Raw genomic sequence first — 19,387 nt, 5'->3', positions numbered from 1 at the left:
ACTTGAAATCACTTTTGCAAAGTAGTCACCCCATGGATTTAGCCTCTCCCCAGCAGTAAGAAAATTGTATAATTTGAAAGCCACATAAGATACTTAAGATGTTTTCTTAATGGCCATGTGTTGCCAACAACCTGAACCAACAGCAAACAGAAACCCCCAGAAAAGCTTGGTGGATGCAACTCTTGGGCATCTCTTAACAAAGAATTTCCAGTTGACACTACAAATCAAGACAAACCAAGTAGGTGCCAGATCCCTTCCCCACCTATTGGCAGATCTAGCAGAGGAAAGAGGAGCAAAAAGGAGTACAAATGTATTTAAGGTCTTGAAGTCAGCAGAGTCCCCCCAACACACAACAGGAAGGAGATTGAGTAAGAGGATGCTATTTTTTCCATTGCCATTCTTCATATCACTACTGCCTGCAAATAGGAGAATGTGCTTGCATTTCCTTAATGAAACTAGTAATGTAGAGAGCATAGTTGGCACATTTATAAACTCCCTCCCTGCCCCCAAAAGAAAACATATAATCTCCTAAAAAGAAGGAGCTGTATAATAAGACATTCATGCTGCTGCCAGCTGCCATCATACTGAGAACAGATACCAAATATACTCCACTCCGATTCTAGTGTTAAGGCCATATGTCTTTATATCCACTCAGTTTCTACTGCAATTCCTTGTTTTGGCCATGGCATGTCCTTTGCTGTCAGTACAAAGTATAGGTCAGGCCCTTCCCTCTAAACAGGTAGGTTTCTAGCTTATGTACACATATTGTCTGGGTCGCTATCCATCAGAATCAGAACCCAATTCTTCCTCCTCTTCCTCCTACTTAGAATTTAATTTTTTAATCTTTTCTCCCCCCAATCATTGATCATACAGAATACCTCTACAAAGGCAAAGAGCCAACAAACCTTACTTTACTGTAGTTTCTAGATATATTATAATACCAGTGATCTCATTTTGAGAGCATGCATCTCAGGTTGAAATATCTTGAATTGCAAGAGGTCTAGGAAAGTGAACCCATCTTTTTCTGAAAAGCTGTCCTTTCAAGTCAGACACAGTCAGTATGAGACACACATTTCTTACCACTCCTTTCTTAGCAGGCTGATCTAGCCTGGGATCTTCACCAACCAGCTCTTAATAAATAAATAAATAAATAAATAAATAAATATCTAGGTTAAAAAGGATGGAAAAGGAGGGAAGAAGCTGCCCTCACTGTGTAAACTTGTGCTCTAAATTCTGCTTCTTTCCAAAAAAGAATGACAACTAAATTCCAATTATTTTGCAGCTGTCAGGCCCAAAGTAACAGACAAAGCAAGGACTGAGTTTCTGGCACTGACTGTTTTCAGGATTTCCTACCCATTTGAAAGAGCTTGGCCTAGAGTCGCTACAGGACATTAACAATGCAAAAGCTTGCAATGTTTTTCAAATCAGTTGATTCAGAAAGTAAAAATGGGGAACTGTGCACCTGTTACCTGTGCAGTTAGTTAATGCATAGGAAATGCACAGCAAGTGCCCAATTTTAGAAGGTGACCAGTTGCTTTAATTTCTACAAACTCAAATGCAAATTGCAGGTATGATGCTGGCAGTGATGTGTACAGCACACAGTATGCTGTCTAGACAATAAAATTACTGGATCTCAGCATAGTGGAATATAAATTTTATTTCTTAAAAAGAAAGGGTACTAACAGAATTTAATACACTAAAAATTTTACATTTTAAACAAAAGCTTTTTTTAAAAAAAAAGTTACGAGCAGAGAAGTGAGAGGATTTAAACTACTCACAAAATCCAAGCTGTTTTTGAAGACGTTGAGAATTCAAATCCATGGTTTATACATTTGAAAAAGTGTAAGAAACGGAAATATAAAATAATACCAATTCTGCACCAGTGAAATGCCCTTTCCCCATTAGACTGCTGTTTAAGCACCTTTATTTTCACCCATCAGCTGCCCGGAGTGTGTAGGTTTATGTGCAAAATGAGCTGTTTGGGATAAAGGATTTATATATACACTAAAATCATTTATGGCAATACAGTTTTACCCAGTTGCTTTACAAACATAATTATTATTAATTCCTACAGAATCTTGCAGTCAGGATGATCTCAAATGCACTCTCTAGGCTGCTTCAAAAAAGTCAGCTGCATGTACAGGAATTACCTAAACAACCTCAAGGTGCAGATACCCAAGAGATTAAACAATTTATCATGCAATAAAACCAAGATCAGATTTATATTTCATATAAATATTGTGCAGATTTATCATCCATCCCATGGAATGAATGGGTTAGATCAGTGTCATATATGAATCCAAATAAAGTATTTTTATCCCAGAGGCAAAAGGATTTCAAGGAAAATATAGCAGATAAGAGTTTCTTCAAACTATTTGGTTCAAAACCAAAGGTCTCTGAAAAAAACTTTACAGGAACAGAACTTTATGAATAACCTGCACATATGCTTAGCTGTTTCATAGCTATTTTATAGTCTAGATGCACCAAGGACTGGGGGTGGGAGGGTGCATGTCACCATCTCTGCCCACCTCAGAAGAGGTGCTGTAGCTTTGTCATTTATGGAACACTGCAGAAGCAGCTGATATCAGAGAGGAGACTGCTGCAATACAGCATTAAAGAAAGTAGTAATGTTATGGCTGCAGAAGGTGTTATCACAGGATAATCTCCCTAGATGAAGGCTGATGGACCAATCTCCTCACCTTCTCCTCAAAAAAGAGATGTTCATGTTTCCTAGCAGACTGCTCATGATTCTCATACCACTGTTTTTTCTTTTAATATGAGACAGAAAAGGTCAAGAAAGCTGATGAAAGTTCCACCTGTGCAGCATCCAGTGAACATGTACTCAGCAAAAACTCAAGTCATGAATCGCTTCCTCTCCACACCAAGGCAGGATACCTATGTGTCATCTGTGTACATAATAGGACTAATCAATATGTAGACTACCTAGATTACAAATGAGCTTTAGTAACAGTCACTCACTGTTTCATTGCAGCTTGCTGCAGTCTGGCTGAAGGATGGAGACAGATCTGTTTAAGCCAAAAGAGAGAATAGTTTAAATAGAAATAAATAAAATCCACTTTCATTTTCCTCAATCACTAAGCTTTATAAGCCATTTAATATTGCCACTTTCCAGATGCAGCTGGTGAACAACAGGTTAACTGTCAAATGGGATGGGAAGAGTAGAACTATGAATGTAACAGCAACTACTGTTAAAGAAAGACTGAAAGAGAATTGGTTCCCTCAAGTTATCAGTTTCTCTGCTTAAATGTAGCTCTTTTTTTTTTTTAAACATTTTTTGCTGATAGAAAGCATCACAACTAGACTAGAATTCCACAACATCAATCTTTGTTTTGATTTCTGTAGTTCTCTAGGAAAAAATTCCCAAATCAAGCTACATGAAGCATTAACATTATTCAGATATTACAATGGAAGCACTTATTTATTACTTCATAGAACAAATTAGTTTTAAAAGTGTATTTACATATTCTAAGTTATACAAAATACAGTATTCCAATAATCATATTAATCACCATATTTTAGACAATTTCACATAAAAGTGCAGAAGATGCATCCTTCCATGATCCTGACCAGTAGCAAGCAGACACCTGTGTTGGGACAGATGAGAGCTGCTATTCCGTTCACTCAGGTAAACAAATCCCACCATACCTTCATACTGAGACATGGCTGCAGATCTAGGAAAACATTCAGGCAGGTACATGAGCAAAGTCTGTTGAGACCCACAGCCCAAAATCACATGCCTTAATTTACTAGACAAATATGAAGTACATTTTTACAGATGTTGTACAGCAAAGAGCTTCTGTTCATGCTTTAGTTGGGAAAAGTGAAATAACAAGGGTTTTGGCTGCATAATAGGCACCCAAGTTACAGTTACTATAAACAGCCATGTAACTACAACTGATCACATGTTAAGGACACGATTCTGCAGCTGACTGACTGGGAAGAGCTTCACATTCATAAATAGATCCTGTAAAGTCCATGTGGTTTTATACAGATATAGGGCTCATCCCATGCAGAACTGACAGCAGAATTGAGGCCTTAAAATATTGGGGCCTCAGATAGTGCTGTGTCATGGGGAAATTACTATCCTATACAGCTTCATACAGGCAGGACAAGTCTCAGTGGAATAGCACACTGAGAAAGCAATACCTATTTTTTGTGCCTTTCTGCAATAACCCTCCTCCCTATCTTTATATTCCTCTGTGGAAATGAGAACAAGAAAAGGAGATTCTCAAAACCTAAACAAGTGCATATCTTCTGTATGACGCCAAACTAAGGGGATCCAAAGTGTCCTAAAATTGGAAATGGTGAGGCTTCAGTTTTAGCAGTCTGGTTCAGGTCAGTACCTTGCTTTACTCTTTGTATTTCTGCTTTCATTCTTTATCATCCTTGCCAAGTATCTGTATTTTTTCCTATCTGTACTTCCTTCAAAGGCTTCCCTTTCTCCTGCAGCTGCTTGAACTTTAGGTTTACATTCCAATAGTGATCCACTGTAAGGAATAACTAACAAATTACATTCTTTATCACAAATTTGTATTACCAAAAAATAAATCATTATTTCTCAGTTAGCATTATGTTAATATCTCCACAAGAGTTTAGTTAGGCTTATTTTTTTTCTACTCTTTCCCCAACCTTTCACTGAGCGTTTACCTTCATCAGGTTACGCTGGTAGATATACAGATCAGAGGAATTATATTAAAAATAAAACAAAACAAAAAAAACGAAACTAGAAAGCTAGCTGGTATCTTGTAGTGCTGCAAAGGCATAACACTAACATTAACAAACGATTTTGCCGTTTGTGTATTTAGATGTAGGTTACCAAAAATATTAGATTTATACATTAAGATAAGTTTGCATTTCTCATCTTGGGCTTATCAGCTCAAACTCTAAGGACAAACACAAGCCCATCTGGAGTTTAAGGTCTGAGATACCTTCACTCTCACTAAAAATGAAGGCATCTGATTACAAGCAACAAAACCCTGTGAGGCTGAAAAGGCTTACAAGACTGAAGCAGCAATGCTCTCTTCTGTGTAAGTCCATTTTTTTTGCTGTCTACACAAAATATTTTTCCATAACAGGTAGTTATACTACAGTATTCCCAAAGCTGTAACTGCTGGCTTTCCACTGCACCTCCCAACTTGAAGTGAATTTGGTACATTTGTAGCAATCCTACAGATAATGCTGAAAATCATCTCTACAACTACAACACCTTGGGCTTTCAAACAGCACAGCAGAGAAATGGAGAACTGCCAACACAAAATGTTACTAAAGAACTGCAGAAAGCCACACTTAAGGTTCCTTTTTTTAACATTCCTTCTCCCAGCACAAGTTTATTGTGCACCTTTTCCACACATACCAAGCAGCAAGAAAAAACAGAAGAAAAACAGCTGAATTAATCAGATTGTCCAAATATCAAAAATATATCACTAGCTTGTGTAAATGAATAGAAGATGGGAAAGGGTCAGTTCGCAAACATTACACCTGCGATCTGAGATGCATTCACCTGGTCCCAACACAGAGCACTCCAGAGTAAAGCAAAGACACCCATGACTCCAGTGCTTCCTAAACCTTAAGATCACCACGTCAGAGAGTAAAGACCTTTTCCTGTGGGAGTTAATGAGATCTTTGTTATTGGCTTTGGTGGGAGCAGAACTTGGCAATAGGTGATAAACTGAACTTCTAGGGAATCTTTAAATACAAAAATGCATTATTATAAGGAGATGTAACTACACTTAGATTAAAAGACCATGTATAAAAGTAATGCTGCTTAAATTTTGTGCATCATTTATTCATTGACTATTTCTGATGTAGCATAAGACAACGCACTCCCCACAAACATTATCAACAGTTCATATATTTTGAAAGTGAGTTCTGTGCAATGGCTGTTTGACAGCCTGTGTGGAACAACCATTGGCTTCAATCCATTTCTTAATGAATGCACAGCTGTGTCAAACACTGCTCCTTTACTGGCAATCCCTGCAGTGATGCCAAAAGGTGAACTCCCTTTATTCCCACCCCTTAGAGATGGTCCCTTTACAGCTGGAATGGGGTACATTGGCATTAGGCACAGTTATGGCCTATACAGAGCTTGTTCCATGGTTAGAGAGCTTCAGATGCTAACAGTATCAATTCAGCAGCTTTTAACATTCAAATTCAGTTAAAAGAATATTGGTGGTCTTATGACCCCTATGGAAAATGTATTAAAGTTATAACTTACTAGGATGACTATCCTATCTGTGTCAAAGAAACAAGATTAAGTAGTTAATCATTCTGAAAAGAGTGGAAAGCTCTGAAGTTGTAAGCCTAGCTTCCTGAGACTGCGAATATCAAAAGAGGAATTCAGCTTTGCACACATAGGTATTGCCCAGCAAAAACTATATTCCTTTAAAAAGTTACTACCATCTCAGCTATCTTTGAAGATGTTGTTTCTTAGCAAAAAGATTCCTCCAACTACACTCTCACTCTAAAGTGTGATTTTTCCAGTTTTGCAACCTGTAGATACGTGAATCACAGAATGTGCAACTTTGCACTGTTCTACAGGGAAGCACAAGAGTTTGCTAACAGTCTTCTCTGAAAGAAAAATCTAAAACATTCACTGTTAGTTCCCATTGTATAAAGTTTTGATGTAATACAAAAAGCAAATAGAACTGCACATACTATTCTTACTGACTAAATATTTTGCTATTGATATAGCATGACACACTGCAAAAACAAATCCTGTACACAATACTTGAGTATTTAAAGGATATTCCTAAAGCAGTAAGACAGCAAGACCCGAATGAAAGACTAGTGACTCCTTGTCCAGTTACAATACCCTTTAAGTTTGTTATTTGAACAGAAAGCATGACTTTCAAGAACAGCCATTCCAAGCTAACTGAAAAATCAGAAATGATAATGGAAGAAAATTTGCTATATTTACATGCTGTCAGTATCTTTTAAAAAAATCCACAGCAAGGCCTTTATCACCAAAATAAAGCCACAAAAAACAGTACCTACCAAAAATATCAGTCCAAATCTGCAATATTTGATACAGGTAGTGATATATGCTGACATTTCAGCAATGTGGAGCTAAATTATTTATTTGAATAGGATACTCACAGATTATCTCAGAACTTTAGAGTCCCAAATTATAAGTATATTCATTAATACACTCTTGTAACCAGAAAAAAAAGTTAAAAGCACTTTCTTGACTTCACAACATGGTCCATTAAAACAAAAAAATAGGTCAAAGAGGTCAAGAAGTGCATTTCATGTACATGTCCTTTACAAAGGTTATGCTTTGAAAAAACTGGTTATGCATTCTGGAGTTTTGTTGTTGTCGTTTTTCGAAGTTCAAAACATTATCTGCTTCTTTGTTCCTTTTTATCTTTGCCTTTCTACTATGAAATTAAGGGCAGAATCTCTCAGGTAAATGCAAATTTAAAATACTTGTTCAATATGATAGCATGTCAAACTTTGCTGGTAACTAACTGTGCCTCATATTTAGGCACCTGTGCTTCTGAAAGCTTTCAAGAATATTCTTCTCACAGTGTATGCTGCTTGTTAATCTCCAGGCAAAAATACACTGATCATCTTTCACTCCTGTCTGACAAGCTTCATCTTGACTATGAGCATGGCCCTATACTACTTTCCAGGAAATTAAGTACTCTTTCTTCTCACATCAATTTAGTTCTTAAGCTTCCTCATTATAAAAGTAGATTTTCGTCATGCTGATGAGACTTTTTACAAAGGAACTTCCACCTACTTCCTCCATATTCTACACACAACAAGCATCCCCACAATCTGTCCAAGCTTTCGTCTGCTCCCCTACACCAGCACAAGGGTTTTGATAGTTTAAACAGCCCATAGTGACTCCAAAAATCATTGGCTGTTTCAGATTTATAAAACAAATGAACAAAGTATTCACTCCCCACTGCAGTTCTCCTGTGGTCAAGAGGAGACAGAAAATTGTAGTATCGTAGCTAAATCATTGTTTTGGCAATTAACTCATTTGGTTGTATCAGACTGCTAAAAGATACGTGGATCAGCAGCTCAGACCAACACCCTTTTCATGATTGCTGAGTAGTAAAGGGAGAATAGATCTTGTTTCAGTCAGATACCATAGGAGAAAGCAAGCCTCATAAGAGGGGAAAAAAAGAAAAGGTAGGTTACAGCTGCATAACTATGGGGGCAGGAAAGCAAATGAAGTGTTTTACTATTACATGAGTCATTTGATAAGAGTTTATTACTGCTCTTTGTATGGCACACTGTGGTGCTTTCTAGTCTGTTTCAAATATATCTGCTGTACTTTCCTGCACTGAAAGTCTTACACCTTATAGATTGCTGTTCTCCTGGTGTCTTTGGTTCTGCACTAACAATACAAGATGCTACACTGTACCAGAAGTGAGCTGCAGTATTTACTGCAGGGGAAGAAAAAAAGATTATATCAGTTCTTAATACATAGAGCCACTTCCATTTAAAGCTCCCCATTTTCTTCCACTCAAGTGCCAAAACGAAGAGTCACTATTCACACAGGTTGTCAACAGACTTGGAGAAATGAACTTTGAGTGTCTTGACAAAACCCCAGTAAGCAAGCTTATTGTAGTTCATAGTTACAGTGAGAAAGACAGATAAGAAAGCCATATACAGAATTAAGGAGACTTTGCACTTTTCATCATGCCCAGCCCTGGGTAGTTCAGATGGGGTACTTGCAGGCAAGCAGGCAGGCAGGGTCATCGTCAGCTGTTTGTGTTGGGACACCTCATAGATTTCACGCTCACTCTGAAGACTGGCGATTCATGTGTGCTTTTTAGTTTCTTTGTTTTTAAAAGTCTTTAAAGTTGCATCACTCGGAATCAGATAAGTCACTTTAAACAAAGCAAAGTGTTAAGTGTGACAATTTATTTATAACATACTTCCCACCATTACCACCACACACCACCCTGTGAGAGAAAAACCCCTGCTGAAAGGGTGACAATCTTTTGTATGTTTGAAAGAAATTAGACCAACACTGCATGAAGAGCCACTCTGGTCAAATTGGAACATAACAGAGAGGGGAAAATAGTTCAAAGTATACATTTACTTTAAACATTTTGAATAAGCCTGTTTCTCCACTTGTTTAAGTCAACATACAATTGGTCTCCAATTTCCATGTTGCATTTAAAAGACAAGCTAGGCAAGAAGCCTTTAATATTAAAAAGTATATAAAAAGTGCTGGGGTTTCTTTTCAGATTTCAATAGGGGATTTGGAAACTAGCCTAAACATCACCTGTCCCACATTTACTCCCTAATATAAATACAAGTCCAGGAAGCATAGCTTAGGAGTTCTAACATAGCCACTATCTTAAGATGCTTGCCCTGTTAAGATGACTTCTAAACAAATACTTCTATTAAAGTTTCTGGTTCTTGCAGTTGGAGGTCATGGAGAAGGTCGCACAGAACAGTTTTCTTTTAACACCACATACTGTTGAAGCAGCGTTTGGTGCTGAGAATGGATTACTTACAAGAGGGCAAGTCTTATGTGATAACTTTGTAGCAGGAAACTTGCTGGAGAGAGAACCAGCAGGCATGGAGAGATGAGATATGCAGCTACACGGGAGATAGTGGAGTAAGCAGTTAATGTTCAGAATGGGTGTGGCTTGTTCCTTAGCACATTCACAAGCCAAAGGACCACAAGTCCTTCGCAAGCTCTTGCACAACAGGTAAGGTGCAGTAAAGTGATGGTGGCTGGTTTATCTGTTACTTTAAAACAAAAAAAACCCTCCTTCTAAACCATAATGTATTGGCAATTCCCAAACAGATGGGCCCCAAGGTCCTGCCTAATGAGCCAGACATTTTTTTTTTTTTCTTTTTTTAAATGGAACCATCTCCCTTACTTCCCAGTTAGGTGTCACATGCTGCACGATCAGCAGTTCAAGAATAGGGAAGTTCCTCTTAGGGGAAAAAAAAAAAAGAGAGGGGATAGAGGGGGAAGACAACCTAACCCCCAAATTATTTTGTCCCTATCTGTAAAGTGGGAGATCCCCATTGTTCTCTATCCTGTGTTTCTGGAAGATATCCAGAATTAGAACCTACCAAGATGTTTAAGCAGTATTTTATCAATATGCACTGACTCTGGTCTGCATAAACACATGTTCATTAACCTAAAAATACCTCCATTTCTACAGGAGACTGAATATTTTCTGTCTTAAAGGTTCCCCTGTTCCTCTTGAACAGTAGCAGAGAGCCCTTCTCTGGGAAAGGAGAAAGCACATTTCCTCTCCTAAACAGGAGAGGAAATAATTTCATGATGCTGCCCAGCAACATCTTAAAGTTATGTTTTACAGTTCAACTGGGGCAGGGGAAAGGGGGAAGGAAGGAAGAAAAAAAAAAAAATCAATTAAAAAAACCCCACCCACAACCAACACCCACAAGGACCAAAGTCCTGGGCTCTTTCTCCACTTAAAATGTAGATTAGAACAGAAAGCAAGAGTCCTGTCCAGTCAGGAGATATCCACCTCTATTCCTCCAGACAGGTCAATCTGTTCTCTTGTATAACATCAGAAAGTGCTCTATCAGTGTTAACAACAAAACTGTAAATATGACACTTAAATTTTGGCAACACAAGATCAGGAAAGGGCCTGAACAAGTTGTGCCAACAGAAACTTTTTTTTTTTGGTATAGATGCAAAAATAGCAAAGCCTCCACAAACTTTATTTCTGGGAGTCTCTACAGAAGGCAGAGAAGTCTAAGAGGCTAAAACAAGAAGCCCTAACAAGGAAAAGGGGTGTGCTTACAAGGGTCCGTATCTGGTCTCGTATTTAGAAACAATGTTCTTGCATCGCCCCACTTCCTTGCGCAGCTCTGCAACCTCCGTCCTCAGGGCCGTATTCTCTTTCTCGAGGAAGGCTGCCCTAATTGTGATTTGATTCTCCTTTAATCGCCGAGCATCACGGGAACGCTTTGCTGCCACATTGTTCTTCTTTCGCCTTGTCCAATATTTTTCATCCTATAGGGAAAAAGGAAAAAGAAAAAGAGATGCCAGTCTGTCAATCTGGCATTTTATATCAAATAGACACCTTTTAATTGTATAATGGTAGTCACACTAACTGCTATACTGAAGAATCATCATCTTTGGGTTTCAAGGCTCAGACACTAGAATATAGGTTACATAGTACTGTAAGATTTCATCCTTATGTGAGGCTTTTTTCAGGATGAACTGAGGGCATGGCTAAAACTAGGGAGATTAAAAGACTTGGCTACTAAGAAGCTGTCCAACTGAAATGCTCTCTTTACTTCGCTTCAATTCAGGAATCAACTTCCATGGAAAGCAATCTGGTCTGTTGTCTGGGCTGCTTAAAACTGGATCAGACAGAATGCTGGCCAAATGCATACACTGGTCTTCAAAAATGCAGTGAATGAGGATGTGACTTGATAGTTCTTCTAATTTCCATGTATAACATTGTAAGTTGCTCCTGCCCAGTAATTAGCTCATGATGCCGAACCAACAAAACAGCAAGAACACCAAGTGACTCGCTACTTCTGTTTTGGCAGTGCTTTTGCCCAATCATGTAGGTATGGCACATTAGCTTTGTATGTTAAAATGTTTGAGCAAAGAGTCAAAAACTTTGATGAGGACCTAAAGAAATCTGCAGTAATAAATCTGTTACCTTTTGCTCATCTGGGACAAAAACCTTCTTGGCCTTTTTAATCATAGGCTGTGGTTTCAGGTCCTCTTCAGTAAACTTGTGCTTGCGAGGATTGAAGAGCTCACCACCAGGCACGCTGGACAGCACTAAATCAGCAGGGTCAGGGTTAAAATTCACCTCAACTTCTACGCAGTCAGGATCAATGGGGCTGGGAGTATTTCTCTCATTTTGTGGAGGGGACTCTAGCAAAAACAGAAAAAGTCATAATATACTGAGCAGGATGAAGAGAATTATTTCAGAAGCCAACTTGTGTACCTCTATTGATTGTCCTACAGTATTATTTCCCTAAGGTGTGCTCGGTACTGGATAGAACACCGTACAACTTCTATTACAGAGAGAAGCTACTCAGTCCAGTTTATTATTTATAATAATACAAGCTCTAGGAATATATGCCAGGCTAACAGACATGAATAGATAGGTGTGGCACAGAGTTAATACTTCAACAAAAACTACATGCTTTACACACTTAACCACACATTAGAAGCCATTGCCACAACAGCATGAAACAAGAAACTTTAATCAGTCTGAGCTTTGTGGCTTAGAAAGCCCTACCCTACCAGCCTGCTTGGAGACCCCATTCCCTTAGTCCTTCAAAGGTCAGAAAAGATAGTATTTCCAAATAAAGAACTAAAAAGAACATAGGTTTTCTACAAATGCAATAGTATTCTCTTTGTTGCTATGCGGAGACAGAAGTGTCCCAACAATGGCCTGACGCTGATAGATGGCTTTCACAGGAACTTTCAGGATACTGGAGACAAGAACTATACTGTGGCCATATTTATATAGCTTGATTACAGACTTCATACAGATGGATTGCAAATGTCGGTGCAATCTGAAGAGACCAATGAACAAATCTTTTCATACATTACTGGCTAAAAATAAAAAAATGGGGAAAAAAGCCACACCTTGTTTCTCTCTCAGATTCAGAGGAAGAGTCACCAAGAAAAATGCTTTCCATAAAGTCTGTTCATAAAAATAGCACTGTGTAAATTTAGTGGCTATCATGGTTAGGATTCAAATCTTGAGCAAACTGAGCTGCTAAATTCTTCCATAGAGAAGATCTCCATACTTCTCATGAAGATCAGAAGTTTCCTAGCACCATTTAACTACACAGTTTTGTTTTTCTCATTTCCACCATACCCACTTCAAAGCGCCACAAAACATCAAACTGCACCGTAAACAAACCTCTTCCAAAAGACACATCACATTTCACAAGCTAGCAAGGAAAGACTGCTTCATTATTTTTCTGTCAAGCATTGTTATTTGAGGTACATTAAGTGGGCATAAGTTTACCCAAGCAGACTGAACCACCAAGGTAGAGTGAATGACCTATCACAAACTATCAAATCTGTTGTAAAATAACCTATAATCTGAGAAACTATGTTCTCCACACATCCAGCTTCTCACTAGATTGGCAATCACAAGAAAGCAGCTGTTGGTGTTTCAGCTCTTCTGCTTTCAAAGGAGAAAAACTGCACACTCAGGGACACCAACTCATTTTTGAGAGACAGGGAGAGGCAGCATCTTCATGAACTGACATGTGGACTAAGGCTCTAAACCAAGTATGTTTGTGCTGTTTAACCTGCAACAGCTAACATGGATATGTTAACATGTCCCCTCTTCAGTCTGAGGAGGGGCCTTTTGATACAAGAAAAATCCCTCACAGAGCCCCAAACTGTTCCATCTACCTGTGCTGGAGGCCGCTTCAGATTGCTGGTAAACTGCAGTAGATGATGATGATGCAGGTGAACCAGTGGAAGCACTGGCAGACTCCTTTCCTTCCAGCTCAGCCACAGGCAAGAGTGGATTCTGGTTCAAATCCAGGTGAGTAGGGCTGGAAGGAATTCCATTCTCCAGAAGGAACTCATCAAGATCCATGTACTCCAGGTGGAAAGACTCTCCATCATAAGGAATAGTTTTGTCCCAAATGGGTGGCATAAGGGAAGCTGAGACTGCCATAGTGCTGGCAGCTGCTGCTTCATCTTCCTCAAGTTTTATCTTCTCTTTCTCTTTATCTGTAAGATACAAGTGGTCACTGTACAAGCTGCAGCACAGGAAAGACTCAAAGTTTAAGAATTAACAAAGATCTCATGAAAGGAAATTTAGTAAGCTTTTTTTTTTTTTGCCTCATGACATGGTCTGAGGAAACAAACATTAAAGGCAGCATTCATATGTAACTCAGTCCTGAGTGTTCTGTCTCCCTGTGACAGCTAGACCACAGACATTTGAGTAGCCTTGGAGATTAGTATCTTTGCTGCGATAACTTACCAAGGAGTGACATAATATTGCAGCTAGCTTATTAACAACTAGGCACTGCAAATTAGCCTCTTTTTCCACAGACTCATCCTGGAAGACAGGGAAAGTGACTGTGGATAAGTAGGATTACAGTGGAAGCCATTAAGAAAACACTGAGGAAGCAGTGTACTTTATTCTAGGTACAAGAGAAAGGATGTACAGAGAAATATTTCAGTACAAACAAGAAAGGAATACGGGTTTTCAGATTGGATTTGAAATTTAGTCAGAAGGCCCACATAACATCAGAAGACCTGAACCACTATTGCTCAGTATTTTAGAAGCATTTCTTTCTAAAGTGACTCAGCATGTTCACACAAAGTAATAGCTTCAAATGCTCTTCATTGCAGATAGCTCAGAATCCCTATATACAATTTTCACTCTTTGGGGAGCTGTCTAATAAGGTAGTGGAAGATGAGCTTTTAAAGGAACATTTTAACACCCCAGAGCCCCAAAAGACGGATGAAATTTTCTCCATTTACTATGCTGCAGGTCATGCATTATAGAAAAACGGCAGTCTTTATGCTTGCCATAGTTACTGAAACTTAACAATTGTCTGGAACAGAATCCCAGCAGAAAATTCAAGTTGAGAATAATTCTTTAATTTAGACAATAAGATGAAAAAAAAAAAGAAAAAAATCCAAGTCAGTTTCCCAATCCAGTTCTGTACGTAACCATGCAGTTTTACCAGCACAGCCAAGGATGCACTGCAGAAGCAGGGGGCTGGGACTACTTGAGCCAGCACTGCCATCAAAAGGAAAGGCCACCAGTTGAACTCTAATCAGTGGCAAATTGGGTCTTACTGTGGAAGCAGACAAACATTTAGTTCAACAGAAGGAGGAGTCCAGAGACGTATACTGGACCAGTTACGATCTCCAATATTCACACAGGTCAACCCAATAAAATGCACAAACTTCAGGCATTAGGATATTCTAGAGTGGCTATCGTACATTTAAAAGAGTACTTTACTTTATAGGGAGTTTTAAATTCTGCTGTAAATCAGAAAAGCCTACTTATATAAACCCTATTCTGATAAAACCAGCATTCCTTCAACTGCTGCCTTAGCAGGTATAGAACTGAGGCAGAATGAGCTTTTTATGGTTTAAAGAACAGAAAAGCATAATTTACTTTGTATAGCTTTCCATTCTATATCATTTCAATCTACCATACTCTGAACATTTTACAACCAAAGAAGATACAGATTTCAAAATGAACAGCTGAAAAAATACTTACCAGCCACAGACTTGGGACTAACAGTGAGTACCTAAAGAGCACGTTAAATTCGATCAGAGGGTCCTGGACCTGAGCTTTGCTATTGACAACATCTTGCAGCTTTGGGCTTTTCCCCTTGCCACCTCCCATTGCTGCCTCTACACTCCAACCTCCCAACTTCTATCTTTGTTATGAACTCCTTTCCACTAACTCTCCTACCATTTCCTTGGTCAGTGACTGCAAGATGTGCAGGCTAACAGGCATGATCCAATTACTGTTTCTCAAACAGCTCCTCACCGAAGCCAGTAAATGCACAGCCTAAGTTTTCTTCCTGCTCTGCACCATGATGTCACTTACTAGTGAAGCACATCCCACCAAACTGGAACTGCCATTTTATATCAAACTTTAAGGAGCATACAGTTTGCATAGTGCCCAGCATAACGGAACCCAGATTCTGACTGGCAATTGTGGACAGTAACCTAATAAAGACAACAGCAAGACAAACACAGGGACAATAATGACTTTGTAAATCACTTTATTTTGATCAATGTGGTAGAGAAAACATCTTGTGAATGTTGACTCAAAATGCCTATTAATTAAAAGAAAAAAAAAAAACATACTTTAGTCTTAAAAACAACAGTATTCCATTATAAACTATGCCAGTTTTAACACAAGACAACAGTGCTTTTGTTTTGCAGCATCTAATGCAACACCTCAGACAACAGAGGAGAAAGGAAACCTTAACAGTTAGTGGACTAAATACAAAGCTTAAGAATATTTTTCAGAAGATAGATGCCCAAAGACTATATTGTTGACAGGTCTGTCTCTTCTCAGATCTTTTAATGCCTTTTAGATGTGCACCATCATCCCACTGTACTTCAGTAACCCCAAAAGACTGTGGTCTTTCCAACTTCCTCTTGCTGTCTTCCCTGGCTCACACCAGGTTAGATCCTTTCTTCCTGTGAGAAGATCATCTGAATTTTTTTTCCTTTTACTATATGTTGAGAACCGGACAAACACTGGGCCCCCAACATTGTCTTTGTTTAGCTATGCTGTCTCTCTCTCCCCCCTCACTTCTAACAGCAATATCTGAAACAGATTAAAATAGCAAGAGTTAACAGGCATATTGAGTGCCCATGTATTTCAAATACGGCACATATAAAGATAAAACTGTTGTACAATCATTTTTACATTGACATTTTCCCACTGGCTTTCTTTCAATTCATTTTATCTTTATTCCTGCTGCACAACATCCTGCTGGGTGCACAATATCTAATGAAACATTAATTAACTTCTTGCATCTTGAGGGGGAGCTTCCGCCTGCCCCAGCACAGGGACCTGAAACATTAATTCTCTCAAGATATTTATAGGGTAAACAGGTATTACCTGACAGAGCTGCAGTATCCTAAGAGGTTCCATTTGCAGTGATTCAAGGTCACCCTGATAAATCTGGACTGTACTTCTGTAGCTGATAGCTCATGTCTGATTTAGTCCCCTCATTCTGCTACTGTGGCCTGTTAACTAGTCCATACATCTGCTATTAACAGAGAGATCAGCAGTCTATGCTAAATAATTTAGACAACAACAACTGAGCATTCCAGTTCATGAAAGGCTGGAAAATACTGGAGTTTTAGACAAAAGCAACAACCTGGAAAGAGTTTTATTCTACACCCTGCTGGTTTTTCTCCCAAGGAAAAACAGATATTTAGGCCATTCAAGTGGTATCCAGCCCAGAAGAAATAGTTGACAAAATTCCTCCTCTTCTTCATCAGACACACACACACACACACACACACACACACACGATAATACTATATTAAAAACACTATGCAGACTAAGGCTGATTTTTCCATATGTCTTCAGTGCAACTTTTGGCAGTGGAACAAAATAGGTTATAGGGTTATGAATTCCTGATGCCCATTACTGTGATGTTTGCTGAGGTGCTCCTCCTGCCACAGTAGCATGCAACTGGCGATTAGGACATGCCTTAGATTGGAGAGCATGCAGTAGCTTATTACTGATAGGACAGACCTATACTCCTGCTCCAGAATATTAATTCCCTTCCCTTACCTCATCGAAGGTGTCTTTATTTTTTTTATTTTTTTCAATACATATAATGTCCATAGCAATAGTTTACTGCAAGGCTGGTCAGATATACTTGGTATAAGGCAGGGTATTCAAGATGATGGCATTCAGTTGGGACTGGATGTCTTCCTCCATTGCTCTGAAGGATTAGAAAACCTGCTTGCTTATGGGTAATCAAATTACCTAAGGCAGTCGCAAAACCCATGGTGGAGACTATAAATGGACACTGCAGCTAGCCGATACTCTTTCTCTCAGAATAATGCAGGAAATTATATTTTGTCAACAGGCAAACCAGACAAAAGGCATATGGCCCTTTCTCAGAAAGTCTGCTGAAAACACACCACTGTATTAAGTGAATTAGTGCATCTCTAACACTTTGGTTCTGTCTGTAGAATGCAAAGGCGCAGAAGATACAGCAAAGATCATTTGAAGTTAGCACAGTCATAGTTCTACTGAGAGGTCTTTTGTGACATTAACTACCTGTTAACACAGGTTTCACCGTTTGTCTTTTTTTTGTTTTGCAAATATGCAAACAAAAAAAAGCCACAGATGTCAAAATAAACAGAAAACAATAAGTTGCACAGTGTGAAATGAAACAGTATGAGATGGGCTAAGGAAGACCATGGATAGTTTTAAGAATGATAGCAATTTGAACTTGATTGCAGCATGAATGGAGAGGAGTAATCAAGATTCAATGGACTCACTATCAAGTGTTAGAATATTGAGTACTTTCCCAAGCAGGAACAGGGTCATCTAGTGAAAGCAAGAACATCAAAAGTTTCTAATTTGATAACAATGCAAGATCGCAAGCTCATATTAATCTTAAAAATTCTACATCTCCACATACTAAATCACACAGGTGTGGGCAACAGAAACACCACCCCTAAAATAAAGCCTCCATATCCCATTCAGCTACCATTATAATTTCACATACTTACTTAAATTGTTCCTGGTAGCACTGCCACTAGCACTGTCGTTTAAAAATGATTTGGTGAAGAAAATATCTTAAGAACTCTCATAACACTGGAGATTCAAGATTCTATCTATCACACCATCCTGTACCATAGCAACGTAATCAAAACCTTTATTAGAGGCTGAGAATTTTTTGAATAGAAAGGAGGAAAAAGCGTTTGGCAGAATCACAAGATGGATACATCAACAAAGTATTGTGTAATGTCAGACATACAAAATAAAAGGATCTTAGTTAGGAACAATCTTGCTAACCCTGAACTGTTGTCTACCCTGGATACAGTCTGATGTTCCAAAAACAATTGTCAGTCTCAAAATACCTAGATGTAAGGATTCATTTGTATTACAAACCAGCACACGGCATTACAGCAATGAAGATAAACCTCAAGCTCACTCAAGATCAAATTGATATTCAGAAATGCAAAACTACTGTCAGGTGAAAAAAAAATCAGTGTGCCATTGGGAATGAAGACTATAAACACCAGCACTGTTTATTTACACAACTGTCACCTGCATAATCGGTGAGAGGGTGAGAGAGAGAGCGAGCAAGCGAGCACACGCGCTCCAGCCCATACAGGATTGCATGTGAAGATCATCAGTTACACCCTCATGGATTATCACCAAACCTAATCTGAAGGGAAGAGATTTGCATTTTAGGCACGTTGTCATACAACTTTTCAGCAATTGAGGCCAAGGAAGACCAGAAACCTTTCCAATGCTGCCCCTGACTATTACTGTATGTCCCAAAGTAAGGAAGCCACCAGACAGCTAAGTGAATAAAATAAGAGTGCCAGATTGTGAATTCTACCTAGTCCTCATATCTGAGGCATACTTTGTGCAAAGCAGACACCTGAAAGGCAAATCGCGGCACTTTAATTCTTCGGTGGCATTGGCCAGTTGAGGAGAGATCCTGCCGCGGGGGGCAGCCACTGCTGCTCTGCGCCTCCGAAAAGGCAAGCCGGTGCGGCCCGCCCCAGCCGGACAGGCCGGAGCGCAGCAGGGCTGGTGGCCGCGCGGCCCGGGAGGACGAGCCCTTCCCAGCGGGCTGGAAGCTCGTGCCGCCGGCACCTTCGCACAGATGCTTGCGCGGGGGGCGGCAGAGAGAACGGATGCTGGCGCGCAGAACGGGGGAGGCTTAAGGCACG

General features: G+C 39.2%; 1 protein-coding gene across 2 annotated transcripts in view; it reads right to left on the bottom strand.

The window, feature by feature from the left end:
* Positions 1-1,639: 1,639 nt before the first annotated feature.
* The window catches only part of TEF (TEF, PAR bZIP transcription factor), an 18,397-nt gene continuing 649 nt past the window's right edge, over positions 1,640-19,387 (bottom strand). Inside the window, exons 2-5 of one of the 2 annotated variants that reach the window (XM_026065008.1) lie at positions 13,373-13,699; positions 11,646-11,866; positions 10,773-10,984; positions 1,640-8,864 (exon numbers count right to left, since the gene is read on the bottom strand). In XM_026065008.1, coding sequence (XP_025920793.1) covers positions 8,843-8,864; positions 10,773-10,984; positions 11,646-11,866; positions 13,373-13,699 — 782 coding nt within the window. In that variant the 3' untranslated portion in view covers positions 1,640-8,842. The other variant, XM_026065010.1, reaches the window with a different exon arrangement.

Source organism: Apteryx rowi, unplaced genomic scaffold, assembly GCF_003343035.1.
Source record: "Apteryx rowi isolate R43461 unplaced genomic scaffold, aptRow1 scaffold_223, whole genome shotgun sequence".
In the NCBI taxonomy this organism is placed as follows: domain Eukaryota; kingdom Metazoa; phylum Chordata; class Aves; order Apterygiformes; family Apterygidae; genus Apteryx; species Apteryx rowi.
Note: the sequence above shows the minus strand (reverse complement) of the source record. Positions and strands in the feature narration are given on the sequence as shown.